This window comes from Phacochoerus africanus, chromosome 2, assembly GCF_016906955.1.
Source record: "Phacochoerus africanus isolate WHEZ1 chromosome 2, ROS_Pafr_v1, whole genome shotgun sequence".
Lineage (NCBI taxonomy): Eukaryota > Metazoa > Chordata > Mammalia > Artiodactyla > Suidae > Phacochoerus > Phacochoerus africanus.
Genome location: NC_062545.1, coordinates 9,974,082 through 9,998,016, shown reverse-complemented (window position 1 = coordinate 9,998,016; position 23,935 = coordinate 9,974,082). Strand labels below are relative to the sequence as shown.

The 23,935-nt window shown below is 39.8% G+C and overlaps 1 protein-coding gene across 8 annotated transcripts in view; it reads left to right on the top strand.

The window, feature by feature from the left end:
- Nucleotides 1-23,935, top strand: part of ARID1B (AT-rich interaction domain 1B) — a 439,972-nt gene that overhangs the window by 246,685 nt on the left and 169,352 nt on the right. For 5 of the 8 annotated variants that reach the window (XM_047769859.1, XM_047769860.1, XM_047769857.1 and 2 more), the window contains exon 5: nt 8,514-8,555. The exons of the other annotated variants lie outside the window; for them this stretch is intronic. In XM_047769859.1, the coding sequence (XP_047625815.1) occupies nt 8,514-8,555 (42 nt within the window). The remainder of the gene's footprint in view (nt 1-8,513; nt 8,556-23,935) is intronic. 8 annotated transcript variants of the gene reach the window in all.

Here is a 23,935-nt window from a genome sequence, read left to right as displayed (position 1 = left end):
AATTCACGTCTATCGATATCCTTCAAGCAATGCCCTGCAGCATTGGGAAGGGCAGTCCTACCATCAGCTGTGTGGGGGTCAACTTGCTTAAATGCACAGCTCACAGTTTACTGAAATTTACTTTTAGAAATTAAGTTTGGAAGGATTGTGAACTGTATGTGTTCGTTATAAAATATTTACTGTTGCCATTTCTTGATACAATTCTAAAGGAATTATTATGTTTTAATTCAGAAATAGACTAGATCTGTCTTTGAGCAACATACTTCCTTCATTGCCATCAATTTTGAAAACATAATCCTTTTAAAGAAATTTGAAATTTACTCTTGGCTAGAGAGACAAGTGCATCAAATGCACATGTATCATCATTAAATATAGTTAAACTTGGTTTGGCTTTGCTTTGTTTTTAATAACACTAGTGTGTAATGCAAGTATGTATAGCATCAGCCACATGGTGCATTAACTTACATATTTATATCAGGTGGAGCAATTTTAAATCTTGTTAGATCTATCTCTGTCCATGGGAGCTGCGTGAAGTTGTGGTTTATAAACATGTATTCACATTTCCATTGTGTTTCAGTCCTCAACACGTTCATTCATACCTATTTATTTGTTCAATAATTGCTTATTGGGGAGTTCCCTTCGTGGCGCAGTAGTTAACGAATCTGACTAACATCCATGAGGTTGCCGGTTCGATCCCTGGCCTTGCTCAGTGGGTGAAGGATCCGGTGTTGCCCTGAGCTGTGGTATAGGTCGCAGAAGTGGCTTGGCTCTGGCGTTGCTGTGGCTGTGGTGTAGGCTACAGATCCGATTCGACCCCTAGCGGGGGAACCTCCATAATGCCACAGGGGTGGCCCTAAAAAGAAAACAAAAATTATTTACTGGGCCCCTGCTCCATGTCAGGCAGTTTTCTAGGTAAGAAACATACCAGAGTGAATGACATGTGAAAGTTCCTGCTCTTGGGAAGTTTGCATTTTGGTAACGGGATCATAAACAAGCACATTTCAGGTGGTGATACCAGCGAAGGAGAGGGGCTCTTTGAGGCTGTGTGAGTGATATGAAGGGCCCAGCAGTAGAAAGATCTGGTAGCAGCAGAGTGTTCCAGGAGCAGGGGACACCTCTGAGGTCAGAGGTGGCCATTTTCAGGAACAGAAAGGAAGCCAGTGTAGCTGAAACACTGTGTGTGAAGGGAGAGTGACAGGACTGGGGGTCCGTGAGGCAGGCAGGAGCCACTCGGTTTCACTCCTTGTGGACCCCTGTGAAGGGCTGAGATGGAACTTTATGGTCTTAGGAAGTTTCGCATGGGAGGGAGCTTGCCTGTGCAGACGCTCTGAGTGCTGTCAGAACCGCCCTTAGGAGCCTTGTTCTTGCCTGGAACTCTGCCAGCAGATGTAGAACACCTCGAGTTCTTCTATTTAGAGCAGTAGGTAGCTTTTGTTGTGCAGCAGGCCAGCCCATACACACTGCTCAGAGCAACCAACACTTATTTAGCTCACAATCCTTCAGTTTGAAAGTCTGGCCTGGGTAGTTCTCCTGGTTTCTGCTGGGCTCATTCTCCCTCCTTCAGTTTGGCTACACAGTGGGCTAAGTGGCTCTGCCTCTTGAAGTCACTGGCTCAGAGCCTCATGTCTTTTATCCTCCAACGTACTAGTCTGCGCTTGTTCACGCGGTGGTTGGGTGCTGTTCTAGAGGATGTTTAAAAATGTGTGTTGCCTCTTGAGTCTTAGACTTGGAAGTGGTACACTATGATTTCTCTGGCTGCATTCTGTTGATCCAAGCAAATCACATGTCCAGCCCGGATTAAAGGAGCAGAGAAATAGACTCCACCTGCATGGTAGACTCTTTTTGCACCCCATTCTGCACTCAAGGTCTGTTTTCTCTGAGCCAAATCATGAGTTCATGACTACTTCGCAAATCCTAAGCAAAGGTATCCTCACTCAGAGAACATAATTAGAAAGAGTGTGTCCACAATGCTTACAATCTTTGTTTTAAATTTAACAGCCTAGACATGAAGACACAGCTAACGTACTAGTATAGAAGATAATGTGAGCATAACACTTGCAGTGAAAAGTGTAATTATAGCGTGTCCATTGTTTGTCTTGAAATTATACTACCCTGTATTAAGTATAACAGAAATGCTTTTTGGTTGCATAGATGAAATTTATCATTGTTATTAATATTTATTGGTTCCATATATAGGTACAAGTTTTTAGTTAATTTTAAATACATTCGGAGAATGGATGTTCTACTCAGAGCCCTTAACAGTAGAAGGCATCGTTACATGTTCTGTTACCAGTAGTTTCTGCAAACTGTGTCCTTGAGCTGTCATGTGGCCCATACATGCTAATAAGGAGAATGAGGAGAATAATAAGCAAGAGAAGAATGCTGCCAAGGTTTTACATGGTTTTTGTTAAGTGTTCATTTTTTAAATGGATTACGAAAAAAGTAAGATAATGATAGTAGTGGTAATAATAAACAAAATGGTATTTTAAAAAAGGCTGAACAACTTCCTTGCTCGCTAAAATGAGAAGTTTGCAACCCAGTATGTGCTGTCTGTGTACTTATGTGAGAGGGAGAGTAAGAGAGGCGCGGAAGGAAGTGCTTTTTCTACCATGTACAAATTGTTGTGTATCCTGGGACATGATTTTGGATAGCAATTTATTTATTAATGCCTGCTTTTTAATGTAGGGGAAAGTATGCTTAATGTTTCTAGTTGTTATGTTGGTCTTTTTGGACCAACCAAAGAAGACACAATAATCTTTGTAAGTAGAACAGTGTTTTTATCCCTTAAACATCAATCCAGGCAAAAATTATTTTTTCTAAGAACACTTGAATTCTTAGTAATTTACTTGTGGACCAGTAACATGACTTCAGATTCCCACAGAATCTTCTCCTCTCACTCCTATCTCATGGATGGAATACCTCATGGATAACTTTGTTTTTCCATCCCTCTCTAGGATTGGCAGCAAAATTTATATCATTTTAATATTTAATTATGGTGAAGATGTGGTCTCTCTAACCACTGGAGAAAATAATGGGTTATTCTGCATCACAGTTAATCAGGTGGAAAATGAAAACTGAGTCACCTCCTCCCCTCATTATTTCAAAATATTACAGACAGATCAAATATTTAAATGTAAAAAATATAAAGTGAAACATACTAAAGAAAACGTGAATGAGTATTATAAAATCCTGAAGTGGGCAAGACATGTCCCAGCAAGGCACATATTCTAGAAGGCGTGGAGGGGACAACCGGTAGATTTGAACATTTATAACATCAGATTTCTGTTTTTAATCTTTTTAAAATGTAACATCTTTAAAGCATTTCCTGGAGTTCCCGTCGTAGTGCAGCAGAAATGAATCTGACTAGGAACCATGAGGTTGCAGGTTCAATCGCTGGCCTTGTTCAGTGGGTTAAGGATCCGGTGTTGCCATGAGCTGTGGTGTAGGTCACAGATGAGGCTCCGGTCCTGCAGTCCTGCATTGCTGTGGCTGTGGTATAGGCCTGTAGCTGTAGTTCTGATTGGACCCCTAGCCTGGAAACCTCCATATGCCACAGGTGCAGCCCTAAAAGCAAAATAAATAAATCCAGAAAATTCTAAAAAAAAAAAGGCATTTCCTTATGTTATAAAATATTTCCTCAAAATTGAGTTTTTCATGATTCTGTAATGGTCTATCATACGAATATATCATACATTATTTAACCATCCCCTTACTTTTGAACTTTTTTCTAATTTGTCATTATTTCAAATAATGATATAGTATATATAGTTAATATGTAAACAGTTGATCACAGTTAGATCACAAAGACTTCTCTAGCAAATAGATGGCTGGGCAAATGAGTATGAATATGTTTGAGGCTATTGATGTCTAAGGGAAAATTGTTTTCTGAGGTGGCTATTCTTATTTACATGTCTGTCACAAGTGTTGAGGGGTCTGGTCGTACCTGCAAGGATTGACTCCTTTACTTTTAATCTTTGCCAAGTTGAAAGATAAGACTTTACTTACATTTCTATGGTTATTATTGACATTGAGCAATTTATTGAATTCTTTTTAATGTTATCATTGGCTTATCTTATAACCAGTTACTTTTAATGGAACAAAAAACACATGCATTGATGAAAAAATTCTTTTTTTTTTTAAATCTTTTTAGGGCCGCACCCACAGCATATGGAGGTTCCCAGGCTAGGGGTCAAATCAGAGCTGTAGCCACTGGCGTGCACCACAGCCACAATAATGCAGGATCCAAGCTGCATCTGCGACCTACACCTCAGCTCACAGCAATGCAGATCCTTAACCCACTGAGGGGGGCCAGGCATGGAACCTATGTCCTCAGAACTCTGAAAAAATTCTTTCATTGAGACAAAGTACAGTGAAGAATGTCTCTCCTGTAAGGCAATTACTGATGTATTTCTTGCATGTCTTAACAAAATGGTCCCAGTATATCAGTCATAAAACCAACTCCCACTTTTATTTTTAACTCAGATGTTAGCTTGCTGTGCACACTGTTGTGATTCTTTTCACTTCATGTGATATTATAGAAAAATGTCTTTATCTACACACACAGATATACCTCCTTTTTAAGAGCGGTGTAATATTCTATTGCTTAGCTTTCTGAGAATTTCATAAATACCCCCTCGTTGATGGACATTTGGTAGATGGTTGTTTTCAGCTCTTTGCTGTTACAAACAACTCTGGTAAACAACTTTGTAAATCTTCACTTTTGCACTTGAATCTCGTGGAGTTGTTGGGTCAACACCTAATCATGTGTATATACATTTTGGTGGATGTTGCCAAATTGCACTTTATTCCAGTATGTATTCTTATCATCAGTGCAAGGCTATGATTTGAGTGATTTCCCACGCCTTTGTCAATATTATATAAGTTTTTAATCTTTGGTAATCTGTGGTGAGAAAAATAGAATGATGTTGGAAGTTTTGATTTGCATTCCTTTAAATATGAATAAGAATCTTTGTGACTATAAATCATCTTTTGTTACTTTATTTCTTTTTGTGACAATATGATCCTGATTTTGGTGGTGTTTAAATTAAAATGGGACATAGTTTTGGTATTGTTTTATTGTAATGAAAATGCTGCTAGATATTTCTGTTTTCTGCTTTAGAGATGAAAGTAAAAAGTACTTTGAAAAGAGATTCAAGAAAGGAAAAGTTACAGCCAGTTTTCCTTCCAAATTCATCAATTTACGTATTCCCCACTTTCTGAATAGAATGATTGGAAATTAAAGTGTTTTAATTTTGGCGGAGGGAGGGCTTGTTAGGGTAATTGAGATAGAGAAGCCAACTGAAGGGTTTTTACTTGATTAGAGTGAAAGAACTCTGAAGGCCCAGCTGCTTCTGAACTTTGTGGATTGAACTTCCACAGTGTTTTTAGAAGTTCACTACAAATGTAATCTTTTTCGGTCCTTGTGTTACAAAGTATTGGTTTTAGCATCATTTGAAAGAAGTGTGATTTAATAAGAAGGGTCTTATCCTAGACTTAGGAAGTGTCTGCTTCGTTAGGCTGCCCAAACCCCTTCACACCTCTTCCTCAGGACTCCTTGACGGTTCTCCCTCCCAGTGATGCCAGGCGTGCTTCTCATCAGGGCATTCAGTTATCTTTGCATTTGCTACAGCATCTGTGCAGAGACAGAACACTGGGTATCATGTCCTAATTTTAATTTAGATAAAACCTGTGACCTTTTTCCTTGATGTTTATAATACTGCCAGTGTTAAATCTCCCTAAACCGAAGATTAAAAAGAAAAGTGACACCATGAGTAATCTCATCTAGTCATTTCTGAATTTGAATTTATTTTTTAAATGAATGTTTAAATACATTTCATCCAGGTAATAATACCTCAGTGAAACTCATTGCTCTTTATCTCTTACAGTCCTAAGCTCATGCCTTGCATGTAGTAAATACCCAAAGTCTTTGTTAATAAGTCAGGTAAACACAGACCAGCAGCACTCTATCCTTCCCACCTCTTTATTGAATCTTTACACGGAGATCATACTAATGTTTTCCAGTTGTACATTCTTGTTTTAACATAAATTTGAGACGACTTTATAGCCAAAATAAATTCCGTGATGCTAGTTATTTTATAACTAAAATCCCATCAGATAAGCATAAATCTTCTTCTAGCTCATTTATTGGAATTAAAAGTGTTGGGCTTATGAAATAGAAAATACTTTTCTTTTTGTGTTTAAAAGATTCTCACTTATGATAAAAGGACAAAAAAACCTAGCTGATTGCTGTTGCTAGCTAAGTTTAATGACAACCACCTGAAAATTATGTGTGACGGTTGAAATACACCCTTACTCCCACTAGAGGGGGATTCCTTCCAACTTAGGTAAAATTGCTCTCAGACACAGTGTGAAAACCTTAGTACGGCATTGATCTTTCTTTTTCATTATGTTGAGGTTAATCTTGTGTTTTAAATCTCAGCTGTTTTTCTATAGGTATTGCAATTACAGTCTTACAGAAACAAACTATAAAGGATACTGAGCTAGAGTGCACATGTATTTAACACAGGGCCTTTGAGCAAAGCATACGTTTTTTAAAGTTGCTTTAATTAAAGTGGTTAATACTTAAAGAGACTTGAGAACTGCACTCGGAGCCCTCCTGCAGACCCAGTCTGGGGTGGAGGGTGCGGCTGACACTTGAGCTCCACCTCCTTCTCTGGTCCCCAAGGTCTGTCTTTGCCTCTCTCTACTGACGGGGCCACGTGGGGAGTTCCTAAATTCCACCTGATAGCTTTGGCTTGTGTCATCTCAAGTTGTCAAATATACTAAAGCCGTATCTTTAAGTAGATTCCTATTTGCTGTTGACTTTTCTTATTACTTTGACTTTTTTTTCTTTTTGTAATATGTTAAACAAATGCGGAACTCACCCAGGGGAATGATTTTTGCCAATTTAAATGTATTCTTTAAAATCAGTTCTATCCATGTGAAAATACCCCGTCACGGGTGAAAGTTCCTAACACAGGTATGCAGATACGAACTCCATGGGTCCCTCTGGAGTAAATGTCATATTGTGTTTACAGCAGTCCAGATTTGCCACATTTGTTGTTGCTTGCTCTTCCCCTCTCCTCAAATCCCAGTGTTGATTAGAGGTTTTAATGTAAAAATGTCTGAGGTTAGTAACCTAGAGTTGTGAAAGCCAGGACTTAGGAAAGTCAAACATATGTAAATTGGAAATAGCTGTTTTTTTTTTCTTTTAAACTAAACGTCTATAATAAGAGCTTATTTGTAAATCTAACAATTAACTTTGGAAATCTAAGTGTACACAGAAATGCTGTCAGTGACTCTTCTAATGATTTTGTGCTGTCGTTGATCCAACATTTCAGTCTTTAGCCTAAAAGCACGTTTGGTAACAGCAACATATGGTTTTCATCAAAAGCAGGCTGCTCATCTTCTCGGTACCGAATGAGGCCCTCTCTTGCTTTGTGCACCAGCCTCTGTCAGGTGCCAGGTGGTGGGTGAGCCTCACTTTTAGTAAAGCAGCAGGAGAATACAGTTTGCTTCCTCTTTTATTTTTTGACCCCTTTATGTTCATACTGGATGATACTCTTATTGAAATGATTTTCCCTTCTGTTATTTTCTCGCCCAAAGGAAAAATCCAATTTTGTTTTATAATAACAGCCTATATGTATTCTACTTAAAGTCTGCCAGAAATGCCTCATTTTGAGAGGTTTAAAACTAACAGTGAAGCCAGGTAGTCTGATATTATTGCCCCACCCCCACTGCCTGCCCCCAACACTTAAAAAATATTCTTAGCTGTTCTGTTGCTTTCTTTCCTTGCTCCTTTCTACTGGTACTTTGTAGTAGTCAAAGTTAGACACTTTATGTACCAGACTGAATAATCATATTTAAAAAACAGTAATTATCAATACACGTCTGGTTCCACGCAACTTTTAAAATTCATGTTAATGAGCTCCGTCTTCTGATGCAGAAGACCGACAGGCAATTTTGAAGTTTTGCCGTCATTTCACAACCTGTTGCTTAGACTCCCGCCTGCCTTTTCCGGAGCGTTGCTTTCAGGAACTCTTGCTCTGCCGCATTCCCGAGATGCAGGACTGCCCACTCTGATGTGAGCAGGACAAGAAATTACTAGCAGCTTCACAAGCATGATGAAATTGCTTTACGAAGCATAACTTTCCCCTCACTGTCTGTCAGTAAAAGATCAAAAAGAATAGCAACACCTTGTGATTTAAGTAGAAGGATGAGTCTCCTAACTTCTCTGATCGTTCTCAGGAACTTCACCACCACTTCATCACCATGGCAAATATACTAATTTGATAGGTGCTCACCCTGTTGTAAAACTGGAACCCGGGCAGTGACCTGGATTTACACCTGACTCTGGGAGAGACAGATCGCTCCTTCCTGACACCTGTCGTAAATTGAACACCAGCTTCTCAGAACTCTTAGTTTCCACGCCATGCCTGTGCTCTGGTGTCTGGGGCTAGACTCAAAGAAGGTTTTTGATAGTGCCTAAATTATTTTTTTCCTTATGATTTCAGGTTGAAGTCTTGACCTCGGAGGATACTGCCTTTGGACTCAAGGTGTGTAGTCTGATGTAGCTTATTGTGGAGGATAAGCTCCCCTGCGTGCATTAGAAGGCTCAACAGAGAGGGCTTAAAAAAAAAAAAAAATCAAATAGGGAGGCCCTGATTTCTTCCAAAGTGTAGGATTTCTCTTTTATTGGCATTAAGATTAGATTATGGTAGTATTTCCTTTTCCTTTTTTTTGGTGGAGAATGTGAGAAATAGTACAGGAAAACAAAAGTTTTATTTAGTAGTAATTAGAATTACTGAAAGTTCCCCTCAGTTTGGGGGCTGTAAAATCCAACCACTGAATGCTATCAAAATGCTGTTTTTGGTTCATAATTCTAGCTTCATTCATTCATCTGTTCATTATTCCTGCTGCAAATAGTTTTTGAACCCCTGTGTTCAGTCACAACTAAATTAAATCTCGGCTCCTGCCCGCATGTTGCTCGCAGTCAGCTGGTAGACACAGGCCTATAAACAGGTAATTGTGGTGTGGTTGCCACCAGGCTGGACTGAGGCTGAGGATGGTGGGCTTGCTGTGGACTCGAGTAGGAAGGTCTTGTAGCAGGTTGGTTGCCAGCAGAGTTTGGAGGCGTGATTGTATTTAGGCAGGAGAGGAAGGAGAAAGGAGAGTTGTTTTCAGATCAGAGGGAACCGAAAGCAGTTAAATTCTACCTGTGATCCAAAGTTGGAAAGGTGAAAGATTTGGATTTTATCCTAAAGGAAATGTGAAGCTATTAACAGATTTAAAGTCAAGGGCTGGTTAGATTTGCAGCTTAGATAGTTGATTTTGGCCACTTTGTGGAGGATGGATTTGCCAGAGACCAGTGAAGGGCAGTCGAGTAGGTCAGGTGAGAGGCGATGTGGGCCTGAGCTAGAAAAGTGGAAGCGGAAAGAGGAAGGAGCCTTAGGAAGTAAGGCCGCAGGAACTGATGGTCGCAGAGGGCGGGAGGGCAGAGGAGCTGAGGATGAGACCGTGGAAGAGGCTGGCTACACGGAGATGCAGAACACGGGGAAGGAGTCAGGTTTTTAGAATGACAATCTTCCAGACCTGTGTTTTTATCAGATTGACTTGCCTTTTGCACATATTGGCTGGTAATTCTTAAACCAGGTAACTAAACTGATGAGAAGCACTTACTAGGAGAGTCTGACTTTACTTTCCTAAAGCTGTACAAAAGGACAGTGTAGGTGCCATTAATTACTTTGAAAGTCAGAAGTGTTGGGGAATAGTTGGTGAAAACTCGAGAGCACAAGGTGTGGGTGATTACCTGACTCCCGCTTTCCCTTCTAGATGCTTGGTGTTTTGTTCATTGTCAGTACAATATAATAGTTGTGCTGCAAGTTCAGGTAGCTGACATTGTAATACTACAGAATCAAAACTTTTTAGAGGGGAGTTCCCGTTGTGGCACAGTGGGTTAAGAACCTGATGCTATCTTCATGAGGGTGTGGGTTTGATCCCTGCCCTTGCTCAGCGAGTTATGGATCTGGTGTTGCTGTGAGCTAGAGCATAGGTTGCAAGTGTAATTCAGATTCGCTGTGGCAGTGGGTGTGCCTGTGACTGTGGTGTAGGCTCCTATGCAGCTCTGATTCTACCCCAGCCTCGGAACTTCCATACACCACAGGTGCAGCCCTAAAAAGGGGAAAAAAAAAAAAACAAAAAAACAACTGATTAGCAGTTATAAGCTTAGCAAAGTATTACATTTTAAACAAACATAAAGTAAAAAAAAATATATTAACACTTTATAAATATTTAAATATTTGGTAAACTAACTCAAATTTTATATCCTTAATGTTTTTTTAATGCCTCTATATCTGCCAAAAATTACGAAAACAAAATTTTAATTGTAAATAGAGCTAATTCAGTATTATTTGCAGTATTTAACATATGGTCATCTTCGGAATTTTTCATTTTTTATTTAGTACTCAGCATGCATGCAGAATATCTGTTGCATATTTAATAAACCTATAGGGTCACTTCTATGAACTCATCTTCATAATCCTTCATACCTACTGAGTGTGCTGCAGTATTAGGGGAGATTATTGTCCCGAAGCTGTCACACCCTGCCCCACTGTGAAAGGGCTTTGCACTTGTTGCGTAGCAAAACTAGAAGATTGCTTTTGTAGCCTTAAATTTAACTTGTAGGGACACGATTTGGAACTTTTTTCCAGTAATTGAGTGATTTTTAAGGAATCAGATGTTTTTCACTCTTGCCTGTCTATTCCAAAGTGTTTACATATATAACTAAAAATGAGAGATTTGAAAATTTTTATTGCTTCATTTTCTGTAAGTCAGCAAATATATTTCTTTCTTAAAAGGTCTAGATATTCGGTATTGGTCAGGTTTTTGAACACTAATTGATAGTTGTGTTCCTATTTTTATATGTGCTGGGAAAAATACCTCAAATATCTGAGTCACTGGCTGTACAACATGGCATCATCTTTGTGCAGGAGTAGACCCCTGGAGTAGGGTCTGTCCCAAGTGTGTCTCTGATCCTTTTAGTGATCTTTAACGGGTCTCTCATCTTTCTTTCCTTTTTTTCCCCTTTTGGCCATTATCTAATTACTCACTTTTTTATGTCCTCTCCTCCCAAGTCAAACTAAAATCTTCACACTTAATATTTACAAGCATGATGTGTCAGTCTCACTGGAAAATGATTTAACTGTGTGGGGACCCAGAGATACAAACAGCCTATTTCTGTTTATAGTGTGAAACTCTAACCCAGGAAAACAATTTTTGCAGTTCAGAACTGTCATGCCTATTATGGCTGTTTTAAGATTAATTTTTTAAAGCTAATCTAATGAGAAATATCTGTGCTCTTTCTTCTTCTCCATAAATCTTAATTTCACTCCATTTCTGATTCATTATTTTATTAGGCTTCTTGAAGTCAAAGGTAACTTAGAATTTGAAATAGTAATACTATTTCACGGTATTTTAAATATTTCAACTATTTTCAAAAATTTTTTCTGACTTTTTTTCACTGCATTTTTGTAATCTTGATTTTCTAGAGTTTGTTTCTATAAGGTCTAGTAAGATGGTGAATTAATTTAAAATTATGTGTACTTAAACAAGAATTTCATTGAATAGAAGACGTGCTTCAAAATTTTTAAAAAATGAGCAAGGATATTTGGAAAAGAAAGTTCTACAAACATGGACCACACTGATCTTGACTTCCACACCGATTAAGACTTAAATATATTAAAAAGTTTATAATTCTATAGAATAGTAAACCAAGAATCTCGAGGGCAACCAATATGGGTTGGTTCTTTTTACAAGATAAGTTTGCCTTCCATATCATGAGGTAAAGCTGCCAGTGATAACGAGATGATAAATCAGCTGAGCAAATATATATATATATAAAGTTCACTGTTAAACACAGTAAGGCTAAAGATTTGACTTTGTTGCTTATGAGTTCTACAAGGAAATTTATAGTCATGCAGTGAAAAAGAGGAATGAAAACGATATCTCTGGGGCGTTTTCGTCGTGGTTCAGTGGTTAAGGAGTCTGACTGGCATCCATGGGGACGCGGGTTCTATCCCTGGCCTTGCTGGGTGGGTTGGGGATCGGGCGTTGCCGAGGGTTGTGGTGTGGGTCGCAGACTCAGCTTGGATCCTGCGTTGCTGTGGCTGTCGCATGGGCCGGTGACTGTGGCTCTGGTTTGCCCCTGGCCTGGGAGCCTCCATGTGCCACCAAGTGCGGCCCTAGAAAGCACACACACACAGACACACGCACACACACATACACACCAGATATCTCTGGGTCATTAAAAAAGAAAAGCTATAGAAACATGAATTTTTCCGTAAATTTCTTAAAAGGTGCTATCAAAACTCTAAATAAATTACTTAAAAATTTCATAACTACAAATCTTTTGCCTTTTCATTTGTTGTAAATAGCTAAGTCAAGAATTATAAAGAAGCAAGGTGTTTATTTAGACCCCCCCCCCCCCCATAGGAGTTAGGCGCTGTTGCTCTTCCCAGTATTAGGTGAGGAACTAGGAACTCACACCCCTGATCAATACGGAGAATGGGGGTAGAAGCAGGAAGGTCAGCCCCAACGGCTGTTCTCCTTTGTGAGTGTCCTAAGAACCAGTGAGCGGGCCCAGCTCCCTGCCCTCTCCTCACTTCCTGGGATGGGCTGCCGGCACTGCACCACAGGCCCCATCCGCCCCTCTCACTGAGGCCCTGGTCCTTGCTGCAGTGGATAACGTGTGTCTTTGCAGCGTCTGCCTCTTCGTGTGCCTTGCTTTCCTGTGGCTTCCCCAGCAGCACTTGGTGGGGCGGCTCCTGCACCTCTGACCTTGGTTTCTCAGACGTGGCTTCCTCCCCACAGCCCTGGCTGTTGTCTCTCCCCAGAGCTCCATCCTAACCTTCTCTTTTGTAAGTGCCAGGGGCATGGCTCCCTCTGACTCCCTGGCTACTTCTTAACTCTGCTGAGGCTGAATGAGAGAATGTGCATAAAGCCAAGATAAGGTTAAAAACCTGTTCAATACACCTCGTTTCCTGGGGTCAGTTCTGAACTTGTTTGATAGTAATTTAATTTTGTTAAATAAATTTTTAAAACTTTTCCTTTTGAAAGGTGGGTGGGCAGAAATGTTTATTATCAATTAACTTGTTTTCTGACTCTAAATAAGCATTAGAATTCCACAAATGCAAAAATATTTCGAGACACTATTTTGGCTGGCATGTTCTTTGGAAGGACAAAATTCTGAATTTTATGCCCCTTTTTATAATTTTTGATAGAAATTATTAACCAGAAAAAGGTATGTGAGGAAGTCATTTGTAAATGAATAATGAGGAAATTCAAGGATAAGCATGTGTCATCCTAAAAAAGAAAGGGACAACTTAAAATGATAAAGTAGAGGTGATCATAGGGGCCTCCGGGTAACAGAGCCCCTCACTCCTGGGATCCTTCCAGCTGCTGCTCTTCTTGGAGGTCCCCAGCCCCTGCTGGGGAGGAGTGTCAGAACCCTGGAAGAGGCTTATTAAACTTAGCAAGATCTTCTCTCCCAGAATCTACAGCAGGACTCAATCTTCATTGTCTTTTCCCGCCTACATTTTCCCCCTTCCTGGTTTTCCCTGAAACTCTACTTCCCCGGAGGCCTGAAATTTTATCCCTGCAAAAGATCCTCTGACTCCTGGGGTGCCTTCTTCCTTATTAGAGATGGGAGCTAGAGGCCAAAGGAGTCTTTGTTCCCAAGGCCACCACTCCTTGCTGCAGAGATGGGCCTAGAATTAAGGCTTTAGCAATCTCATTATTTTTCTTCTTAATATTTAAATAAAAAATAGATAATACTTCTATTAATATTACTCACCTTTTTATTCTATCTTGGCAGTAATTTTTAGGCACCTAAAATTTGTTGTGGTTTAGAGAAAAGTCCAAGCTTAAAATGTCTCAAAATAAGATTTTAACATGAATATTAAATTTGTTTACCCCTGTGTGTTACTTTTTATCCACATCCTGGTTGATTAAATAGCTTAGGACAAAATAAGATCAAAATTGAAACAGGTTTTCCAACCTCCAACGAACATACTTTCAACTGCCCTGAGGCCTTAACTTCCCTCTGAGCCTAACACTTCCTATCGCACCTCCCTCAGCGGCTTTTCCACCCTCCTGTTCTGTCTCGCGTGTGTCCTTCCCTCCAGACTCAGTTTATGCCTCTCCTCTCCTGGGACGTTTCCCCTTGGTGTCACAGCCGTCTAAGCTCCCATCCTCTCAGCTCCCAGCTCACACAACGCTTACAGTCTTTGCAACTTACTTGGAATTCCTCTAATGCCAGCTTGTTTTTGTTTGCTTCTGTATACGGGAGACAGCACAGCATGGCCTGGCCCAGCTCCATTATGTGGCCTTTTTTTCCCAGCAAGGTTGTAAGCTTGGAGACTCAGTTTTGTTCATCCTTTTCTATCCATGTTGGCTTGCACTTGGTTCACAGTGAGTAAGTGTTGCTGACTAGGTAGCGGTCTATTGCTGGTTTAACAGTAGTGATGGATAGGCACAAAAAAACCTGGGAAATTGGAGTTTCCGTCATAGCCTAGCAATTAACAAACCTGACTAGCATCCATGAGGACGCAGGTTTGATCCCTGGCCTTGCTTAGTGGGTAAAGGATCCGGCGTTGCCGTGAGCTGTGGTGTAGGTCGCAGACACGGCTTGGATCTGGCATTGCTGTGGCCGTGGTGCAGGCTGGTGGCAACAGCTCCAATTAGACCCCAAGCCTGGGAACCTCCATATGCTGTGGATGCGGCCCTAAAAAGAGAGAAAGAGCAAAAACAAACAAACAAAACCTGGGAAATTATTGTATTACTGCTGCCTTCTGTTTCTTTTTTTGTTTGCTTTATTTCTAGGGCCGCACCCACGGCAAATGGAAGTTCCCAGGCTATGGGTCCAATCGGAGCTGCAGCTGATGGCTTACGCCACAGCCACAGCCACGCCAGTTCCAAGCCTTGACTGTGACCTACGGACGCCACGGCTCACGGCAATACCAGATTCTTAACCAACTGAGCAGGGCCTGGGATTGAACCCGCATCCTCATGGATACCCGTCAGATTTGTTTCCGCTGAGCCACAGTGGGGACTCCCTGCCTTTAGTTTCTATTTTGGTATTTTTTTCTTCCACTGAGTCTCCCATTCTTTGGGTTAATACACTTGCTTGGTGTTCTATATTGAAACTCCTTAGACCCCAACTGAAGGAAGACATGATCTTTGTTTACTGCTTAGTAAAGCTGTTGAGTGGTCTGGTCGACACTGAAAACTTGCTGGTTCCACTTATTTCACTATTAACTGAAATATCATTGCTAATCCAGATTCTCCAGTTATATTCATGATTTCATTCTGTTTCATTCTGACACATTTCATTTAAACAAATTCTTGTGAAGTATATGTACATGTTGTGTATGGAGAATGAGTTGATGAGAATAGTAAACCCTTGCTTCTATGGACCTTACATTCTTGACATAACTTTTGGAACAGTCTTATTCCAGGTAGAAATTCTAGAAGAGATGCAAATTTATATTCTTTTGTATATAATTTTTTGCTTTAACTGAATCTATTTGTTGTATTCTACAAAATTGAATAGGGTTCCAGTTTAATAAAAGTGAAATTTATTTTGTCTTTTCAAAAATAAGCTCCTTCTAATTGTGAAAGATTATATAGGTGGAAAATCATATTTGGCATTAACAAGTTTCCTCTGGCCTTACTCCTATATTTTGACATCTGACCGTAATGAAGATCATCTAAACGTTCCTCCTATTTCCTTTTTTTTTTTTTTTCTCTTTTCTAGGGCCACTTCCACGGCATATGGAGATTCCCAGGCTGGGGTCTAATCAGAGCTGCAGCTGCCAGCCTATGCCACAGCCAGAGCAATGCCAGATCCAAGCTGTGTCTGTGGCCTACACCACAGCTCACCACAACATCGGATCCTTAACCCACTGAGCGAGGCCAGGGATTGAACCCGCAACCTCATGGTTCCTAGTCGGATTAATTAACCACTGAGCCACGACGGGAACTCCCTATTTTCCTTATGTAAAAGTAAAAGTTACAATACAGTCTGTGTCTAACTCCTTGTCATTAATGTGCAAAGGGAAAATAGAACACAACGTTGGTAGCCCATCTTTGAATGGATTCCCTTTACTAAATAACCAAAAAAGTGACCTTTGGAGAAAAGTGCAGGACGTTCACTTGATGTTTTTCTTTTCTCATCAGTCCAACAATAGGACCCAACTAATCAATTCTCACTGCATATTCTGGTCATGGAGAACTGTGCTGTCCAATATGGTAGTTATTAGCCATGTGTGGCTATTTAAATTTAAATTAATTAAAATTAATGTTATTTCTTCAGTTGCACTTGCTAGCTACATTTCAATAGCTGCATGTTAGCAGCTCTGTACTGGCACAGTGCATGTGTATAGAACATTTCCAACTTGAAAGAAAGTTCTGTTGACCAGAGCTGGACTAGAAAATAAAGGTTTCAGGGATTCCAAAACATCGTAATGTAACACATTTCACAATTAGAAAAGTTTTTTTTTTTGTCTTTTTGCCATTTCTTGGGCCGCTCCCACGGCATATGGAGGTTCCCAGGCTAGGGGTCGAGCTGGAGCTGTAGCTGCCAGCCTACGCCAGAGCCACAGCAACTCGGGATCCGAGCCACGTCTGCGACCTACACCACAGCTCACGGCAACGCCAGATCCTTAACCCACTGAGCAAGGGCAGGGATCGAACCCGATACCTCATGGTTCCTAGTCGGATTCGTTAACCACTGCGCCACGACGGGAACTCCAGAAAAGTTTTTAATTGACAAAAATCCTGAGGATTAGAGCAAATTAGTAGAGAACAGAAGGAATTTGCTATTCAGTAAAGTAACATAAAGCAAATGGTTAGTTCTTATTGTGGCTCAGCTGGTTAAGAACTCAACATAGTATCCTTGAGGATGTGGGTTCGAATCCTGGCCTTGCTCAGTGGGTTAAAGATCTGGTGTTTCCTGAGACTTTGATTTGGATCCCCCATTGCTGTGGCTGCAGTGTAAGCTGGCAGCTGCAGCTCTGATTAGACCCCTAGCCCGGGAATATCCGCATGTCGCAGGTGCGGCCCTATCTTAAAAAAAAGATGAGTTCCTGTTGTGGCTCAGTGGAAACAAATCCGACTAGGAACCATGAAGTTGCAGGTTCGATCCCTGGCCTCACTTAGTGGGTTAAGGATCCAGCATTGGCATGACCTGTGGTGTAGGTCACAGACGCAGCTCGTATCTGGCATTGCTGTGGCTCTGGCGTAGGCCGGCAGCTATAGCTCTGATTGGACCCCTAGCCTGGGAACCTCCATATGCCGTGGGTGCGGCCCTAAAAATAAAAAGCCGGGGTGGGGGGGGATTCTGTTCAGTTAAAATAAAAAGTGTGTGTGTGTGTGTGTGGAGAGAGAGAGTTGGCATTCCCCATTGGATTTTTTTTTTTTTTGTCTTTTTGCTATTTCTTGGGCCGCTCCCACGGCATATGGAGGTTCCCAGGCTAGGGGTCGAATCAGAGCTGGAGCCACTGGCCTACGCCAGAGCCACAGCAACTCGGGATCTGAGCTGCGTCTGCAACCTACACCACAGCTCACGGCAACGCCGAATCTTTAACCCACTGAGCAAGGGCAGGGACCGAACCCGCAACCTCATGGTTCCTAGTCGGATTCGTTAAGCACTGCGCCACGACAGGAACTCCCCCCAGTGGAATTTCAGAGTAGAAATGTTGTAAACTGAGTCATGAAATTAAGCATCCTTTTGTGGTGACCCTTGTAATGGGTCATTAATTCATTGATATACTTGAGGTTATTTCTGGGGACTTTGAATATAGGATGTTTAGCTTCACATAATAAGAGATTCTGCATGTTCAAATAGCCTTTCTTTATTAATGTAACCACATGAAAGCATACATTAATCTTACGTTTAAAAAAATTTTTTTTTCATGTGAAGCTACATCAACTCTGACTCTTCTAAACTTTTTCCATCTTCTTACCAGGGTCTGTTTTCTAGTGAATTTAATTGGCTAACTTCCTAAGATGGATGTGAATATAGTTTAGCTGGAAAAGTATGTTTGAGGTAGCAATATCATTAAAATGAAAACAGCAACCATTTTCTTCTTGAAGTTTATAATTTTATCAACTCATATTACTTTTTATAATATGTGGGATTTATTTTTACATGTAAACTTTTTGTATTTAATGAAAACCTCCTAGAAATCCTTAGAAGAGTAGAGGGCCAAGTTTATTTTTTACTGTTTAAGTCATTGAATCTAAGTTAAAATGATAGAATATATATTCTACTCCTAAATATGTATATATACTTTTTATTTATGTAAAGGAAAAGAATTTTCTACTTCACCATAAAAGAAAGACTAGAGTAGAAAAAAAATCCAAAGCAGTTCTCAAGTCCGGATGTGGGAATCCATGTTGAGTCGTTCTCTTCTTTTGTTCGAGAATTTCCCAGCCTCTCCTTCTGCCATCTGCTGGTGGTTCAGACACTTACATGTCTGATTTTAAAACACATCTGTTGTATTCTTATTCAGGAAAGATTTGGGGGAAATGGTCTGTTTATATTTACCTCTGATATTTTGATGCAGTTTTACTTGTCATGTTTACTTATCTTTCTAAAGGCTCTTAGCTTCTTTTTCAGTTCATTCTTTAGAGGGTTATGTAAATATAAAATTTAGAAAAGACCGAACATTTTCAAGCCCAGTGCGTATATCATTAAGAGATAAAAACTTACAGACTTATTGATGAAAAAATCTTGAGTGCCATGAAGAGGAGTTACTTGATGGTTGTTGGGGGAGGGTCTTCCCTGATTTTAGGTTTTCAATTAAATATGGAATAGCAACTCTGTTCCTTTGTAATTAAGACTACTTGATTAGAGTAAGCAGACTTATATTTTAAGTTGCAGTAAAAGACTGGAAAATTGACTTCTTGATAACACTAAGGTTCTTATCAGCCCTCAATGCTGTAGGGCTTCCTGTATTCAGTAGGTCAGATCTTCAGTTCTGTGTCATTTATTCTTCTGATTTCTCTCAGAGAGTGTTTACTAATCTAAGTTACTCTCATTGTCTTGGGGAAAATATACATATTTTTTGTCCATGAACAAACTTTCCAAATAAAGTAAAGCCAGATTTTTTTTGAAAAGAGAAACAAAGTATAGGAATTTTACTTTTCGTCACCTTTAATCTCCTGTCTTAACTTCTTTGGAACCACCTTAACTAATTCTAGAGACTTAGATTCATGGGTCAGTTATTTGTTCATCAAAAAAGTAAACGTAATCCAAAATATTAATCTCAGTTTCTTTTCACTGTGAATAAGGCTGAGGGAGGTAACATGACTGATTTTAGGCCCTAGTTAGTGGCAAAGTAGAGAAAAAATTCACGTTTCTGCCTCCCAAGCCAGTGCCCTTTATACAAATGACAGCGATGCTTATTTTTAGTCTTCCCAGTAGTGGAACTATAGATTAGATTGAATCTTACAAAATTGACATTTTTTTACAGCTCAAAAATTGTTCAATGTTGGCAATTTCATATGGCTCAATCCAGTGTATTAGGGCTCTCTTGTATCATTTTTAGATCTACATTCAGTCATGAAAACACTCTGTTTCTTTAAAAGCTGTTTTATCCCTATTGGAATGTGTGTGTGCATACACATTGAAAGACTGGATGATCACAAGATGTTTGCGGAATTTAACTGGCATGAAAGGACCCACTAAACCACATAGCCCAATGTAGAATGTGTGATATTTCCAGAATAGGCTCTGACGTTATTTTAAAAATCAGAAATGTCTGTCCTGACCAAGTGGGTTCTGAGTGTGACAGTTGCCCCATTCCTCCTAGACCGGATGCTCTGCCAGGTGATGGCAGAGGGCAGGGCAGGTGGTCGAGGGACTTCTGACTGTACGGTGTGGGTCGTGAGACCTGCTAAGTGGTTTGTGCGGAAATGTTTGCCCTAATGGTGGTGAATGTGGGGAAGTCAGTGGAGGCGAGCAAAATTCACGCGTGCTTTGTCAGACTTACATTGTTTTTTCTAGGGAAAAAAATGTTAGAAATTAAGCATGGCCTCCGGTGCTATGGATCTCAAAAGTGATCTTTTTAAGGGAGGGAGGAGTTATGCTTGAAAGAAAGCTTAGTTACTTGCATATTCTGGCATTTGATTGACTCTGTTTTTCTCTGGGGACATTGTTTTGGCACTACCTTTTGAGGACTTAATTTCCTAGTAATAATAAAAATGTGCATATATTCTCCTTATCCCCACCCTCAAACACCTGTTCATTGGGATGTGCACACATAATTAGAGACATGTTTCTGGGCTTGCCTAGAAAATTCCTTAGCATGGAGTTACTGCGACCATATTAATACTCATCAAGCTGCTTGAGATTTTGTTGGGAAGAAGCAAAGAAATTATGCCAGGGGCGATAGGGGATGATTTTGATTGCATTTGTTTTAAGTTCTCTCCTACGCCAAATTCTAAAGCCAGTTTTGTTTCTTCAGATGGTGAAAACCCTCCTCCTGCCTTAAATCTGGCTTGTACCCAAACCATGTCAATTTTTGCAAGTCAGTTGAGAATGTTAAAGTGACGGGTGTTGAAAGAGCCAATATGTTGGAAGATGCTTAAAGCCAAGTAGAACATTTATATGAATTAAAGCATATATTAGGAGATGATTTTTAAAAATCAGATTTGAATTTAAAAAACCTGTTGAATTAATACTTGCATACCAGATGTATCACTGATAAATACTTGTAATGGATATTCCCCAATAAGCAATAAAATTATCATTTTACAACTGAAGCAATCTATCCTGTGGGTACATTTGCAAAGATATGCCAACAAAAATACATGTAGAGCTCTTAAAGTAATAATGCAAATAAAACATTTCATATTATAATTTTAAAATAACAGGATTAGGAAACAAGAAAAAGTCTGGGAGACTGTTTGTTGTGTCTAAATTCTGCTTTTACTCTGGGCTTTTGACAGTTGGCTTTTTGCTATTGTATAATTGCCTTCGTGTCTTTGTGTGTAGTGAAGGGCTGAATTGTCTAACAGAGTTGAGATTGAAAATCTCACATATTCTAAATAAAGTAATAAATATATCTTAGTTGCTTTGTTGCAGCCACGGTCTGTTTTCACACTTTGCTGAATTTTGCTGGTGTCGTGCAGCCTGCAGTGATTGCGTGGCCCCACGTGCCGGGCCACTGAGACTTGCTGCTGTGATTGGCTGCACACTTTGCCCAGTGAGGCCGCTCCGCGGTGGTGACCCTGGCCTCCAGCTAACGGAGAAGCCTTCTCTCCAGGTGGGAGCACACTTCAGGTGTGGACTTGCTTTGGTCTTAGATATAAATGTGAAAAGGAACGGTGAAGGTGAGGCAGGGAAGAGAAGCACAGGGAACAGTAGGTCTTGAGATACAGGAAATTACATCCTACAGAAAATTTCATTTACCTCTAGCCACACATTACAATTTAAAGCACTTAATCAGCTCCTTCCTGAGAAGCCGTGTACATTTTATAAGAAATTCCTCTTAACTTCTTTCCACTCTTCCAAAATGAAATTTTCATTTTAGAATGACTTTTTTTGTGTGTTTCATTGAAGGAGAGAAGAGGTGCAGAATGAATGAATAGCAAGCGAATACATATTATTTCAAGTGAGAATTGGACGTAGGCCTAGATTGGTTAAGACACATTAACTATCAGGGTAAAATCAAACAGTGTATGAAAAGCATTCCAAAAATAATTTCAACCAAGTTTCCCGAACATTTCTCCAAACTTAAAAGTACATATGTTTATTATGTCTTGAGTCTGTAATTCTCTTCTAAGGTTCTCACATTATCGTCCCGTTTTTGTCTCAATTTTTAATGCCCTTATCAAGATGTAAGCGTATTTTCTTCATTCATTGTTATGTGTTAACCTGTACTTAATGTCATCACCGTTTTAAGAAAATTATTATATTCGACTGCATTGCAAGAATAACACTAGCTATTCAATTAAAAAATACTTCCTGTGGCAAATGAATAATTTGGAAAGAAGCTGTGAAATCCTGATTTTTAAGATACCGAAGGTATCTTCACCATGTAGACGTTTGAAGGGCTTCGGTTTGGCTAGTAAATAAATAACCCGAAAAAAAGTTAATATTTTGTTTTACCTTATATAAGCCATGAAGTAGAGCTGATGGCATATCATATTCATGAAATGACTTTGGTTTTTGATCGACAGTGGAATGTTTCATTCCGTGCTGTTGAATAGTACATGCAAACACCCAGAATCGCAGGTCTTAATAAAAACGTGCATGCGCCTGCTGTACATTGTTTCTGCTGGTGCACATGTGTGTGCGCCTTCTTTTCTTTTACATAGAATATATGGAGAAGTTGACCTCCCTAAAGGATAAGTTTGAAAAGGAAGGAAATGGAGATCTGCCAGGCCTGTTGGCTAGAGTCATGGACAAGAGCAAGGCCTGTCTGAACTGCCACTCAGTTTTTATTCTGCGAGTTTGCAGGGTTGGTGATTAGAGTGGCTTTCGCCCAATTATGCTGTGATTATTCTGCTGCACTGTAATTGACTGGGGAGATATGCTAATACCTGTCATTTGGGATGATAAAAGATGAGCGGGGGACGCAATGCATTATTTAGCTGGCTGTGTGATAGATGAGGGATGCGCAGAGTGCTTTAATTGCTGAGAAGAGAGGTTAAGCTGAACGAACGGATGAATTAGAAATGAGTTTTTTTATGGCTGGTGGAAAAGTGAAATAAAGGAAAATGTGCCTTAAACTAAAGCAGCAGATAGAAATGAGCACAACGAAACTAGATCTAGGCAGCCTGCGTTATCAATTTAAATGTTAAGGAAAAATGCACTTTAGAGTTGAGTAAATAATAATTGGAAGAAGACTATACAATAGAGTCTCATATGAAGCCAAAAAAATTGTTAAAGGAATTGCTTTTATTCAAGATGGCAATATTTAAGATTTGTAACCTCTTAAAATCATACTGTACTTTAGGTTATACCGAAATGTAGTATGCAGCTATTCTGAAAACATGAATCTTTTGAGTGTTAGCTTACAGGTATCTAGATTTCTTGTGCCTGTGTATCTTTTTAGTAAATGCAGGCAGAGGAAGGCAAAAAAAAAAAAAAATTATAATCCTAGGAAGATGTAATGATATAATTAGTGAGAGAATGTACAACTAATTTTTGAGTGACAGGATTGAAGGCAGCCAGTGGCACAGTTCTTACATGCTGCACACTAAGGTACTGATATTTTCATGGAAAAAAAAATATGGATGAAAGAGTGGTATTTTCCCTTTCGTACTGTTTCCTTTTATCACACCCATGTATGATCTTATATCTATAATTTACAGAAGTATTTAAAGACATTCCTTTGTGATCTGCATGGTTATTTATATGATTTAATGTTAATGTTTTACATTATTTTAGTTTTGTGCATTTGGTAAGTAGGTAATTATTTTGAGACTGCAGTCAGACCAGCAGTTTGTGGAAACGGATTGCTGCAAGCTGAAGGCTGAGCCTTGCCCACGTCGTGGGCTTTCAGGCACATTCTACTTTACCAGATAATGATGTAGGAGAGGGGTGTCCCCAGCTGTGCTATTTTGTCGTGTAGATGAAGCAGCCAGAGTGCAAGTTGAATAGGAGAAGTTGTATTTTTTGTACAATGAAGAAAATGACCCTTCTGTATTGTTGAATTATCTCCAGACAGTCCAGCTTCTCAGAGCCTGTATGACTCGGCTAGCAGAGCAGAATTTATCAGGGAATAGCTTTCAACCAGGTTGCTGAATGGTAATGGATCTGTCTAGAACAAAGCTTGTGTATTGGAATGGATGTCAACTGTAGACAGATGCTACACTCTGCTACTCAAGTGAGTTTTGTTGGAGCTGATCACGTCCCTCCAGTGTAATT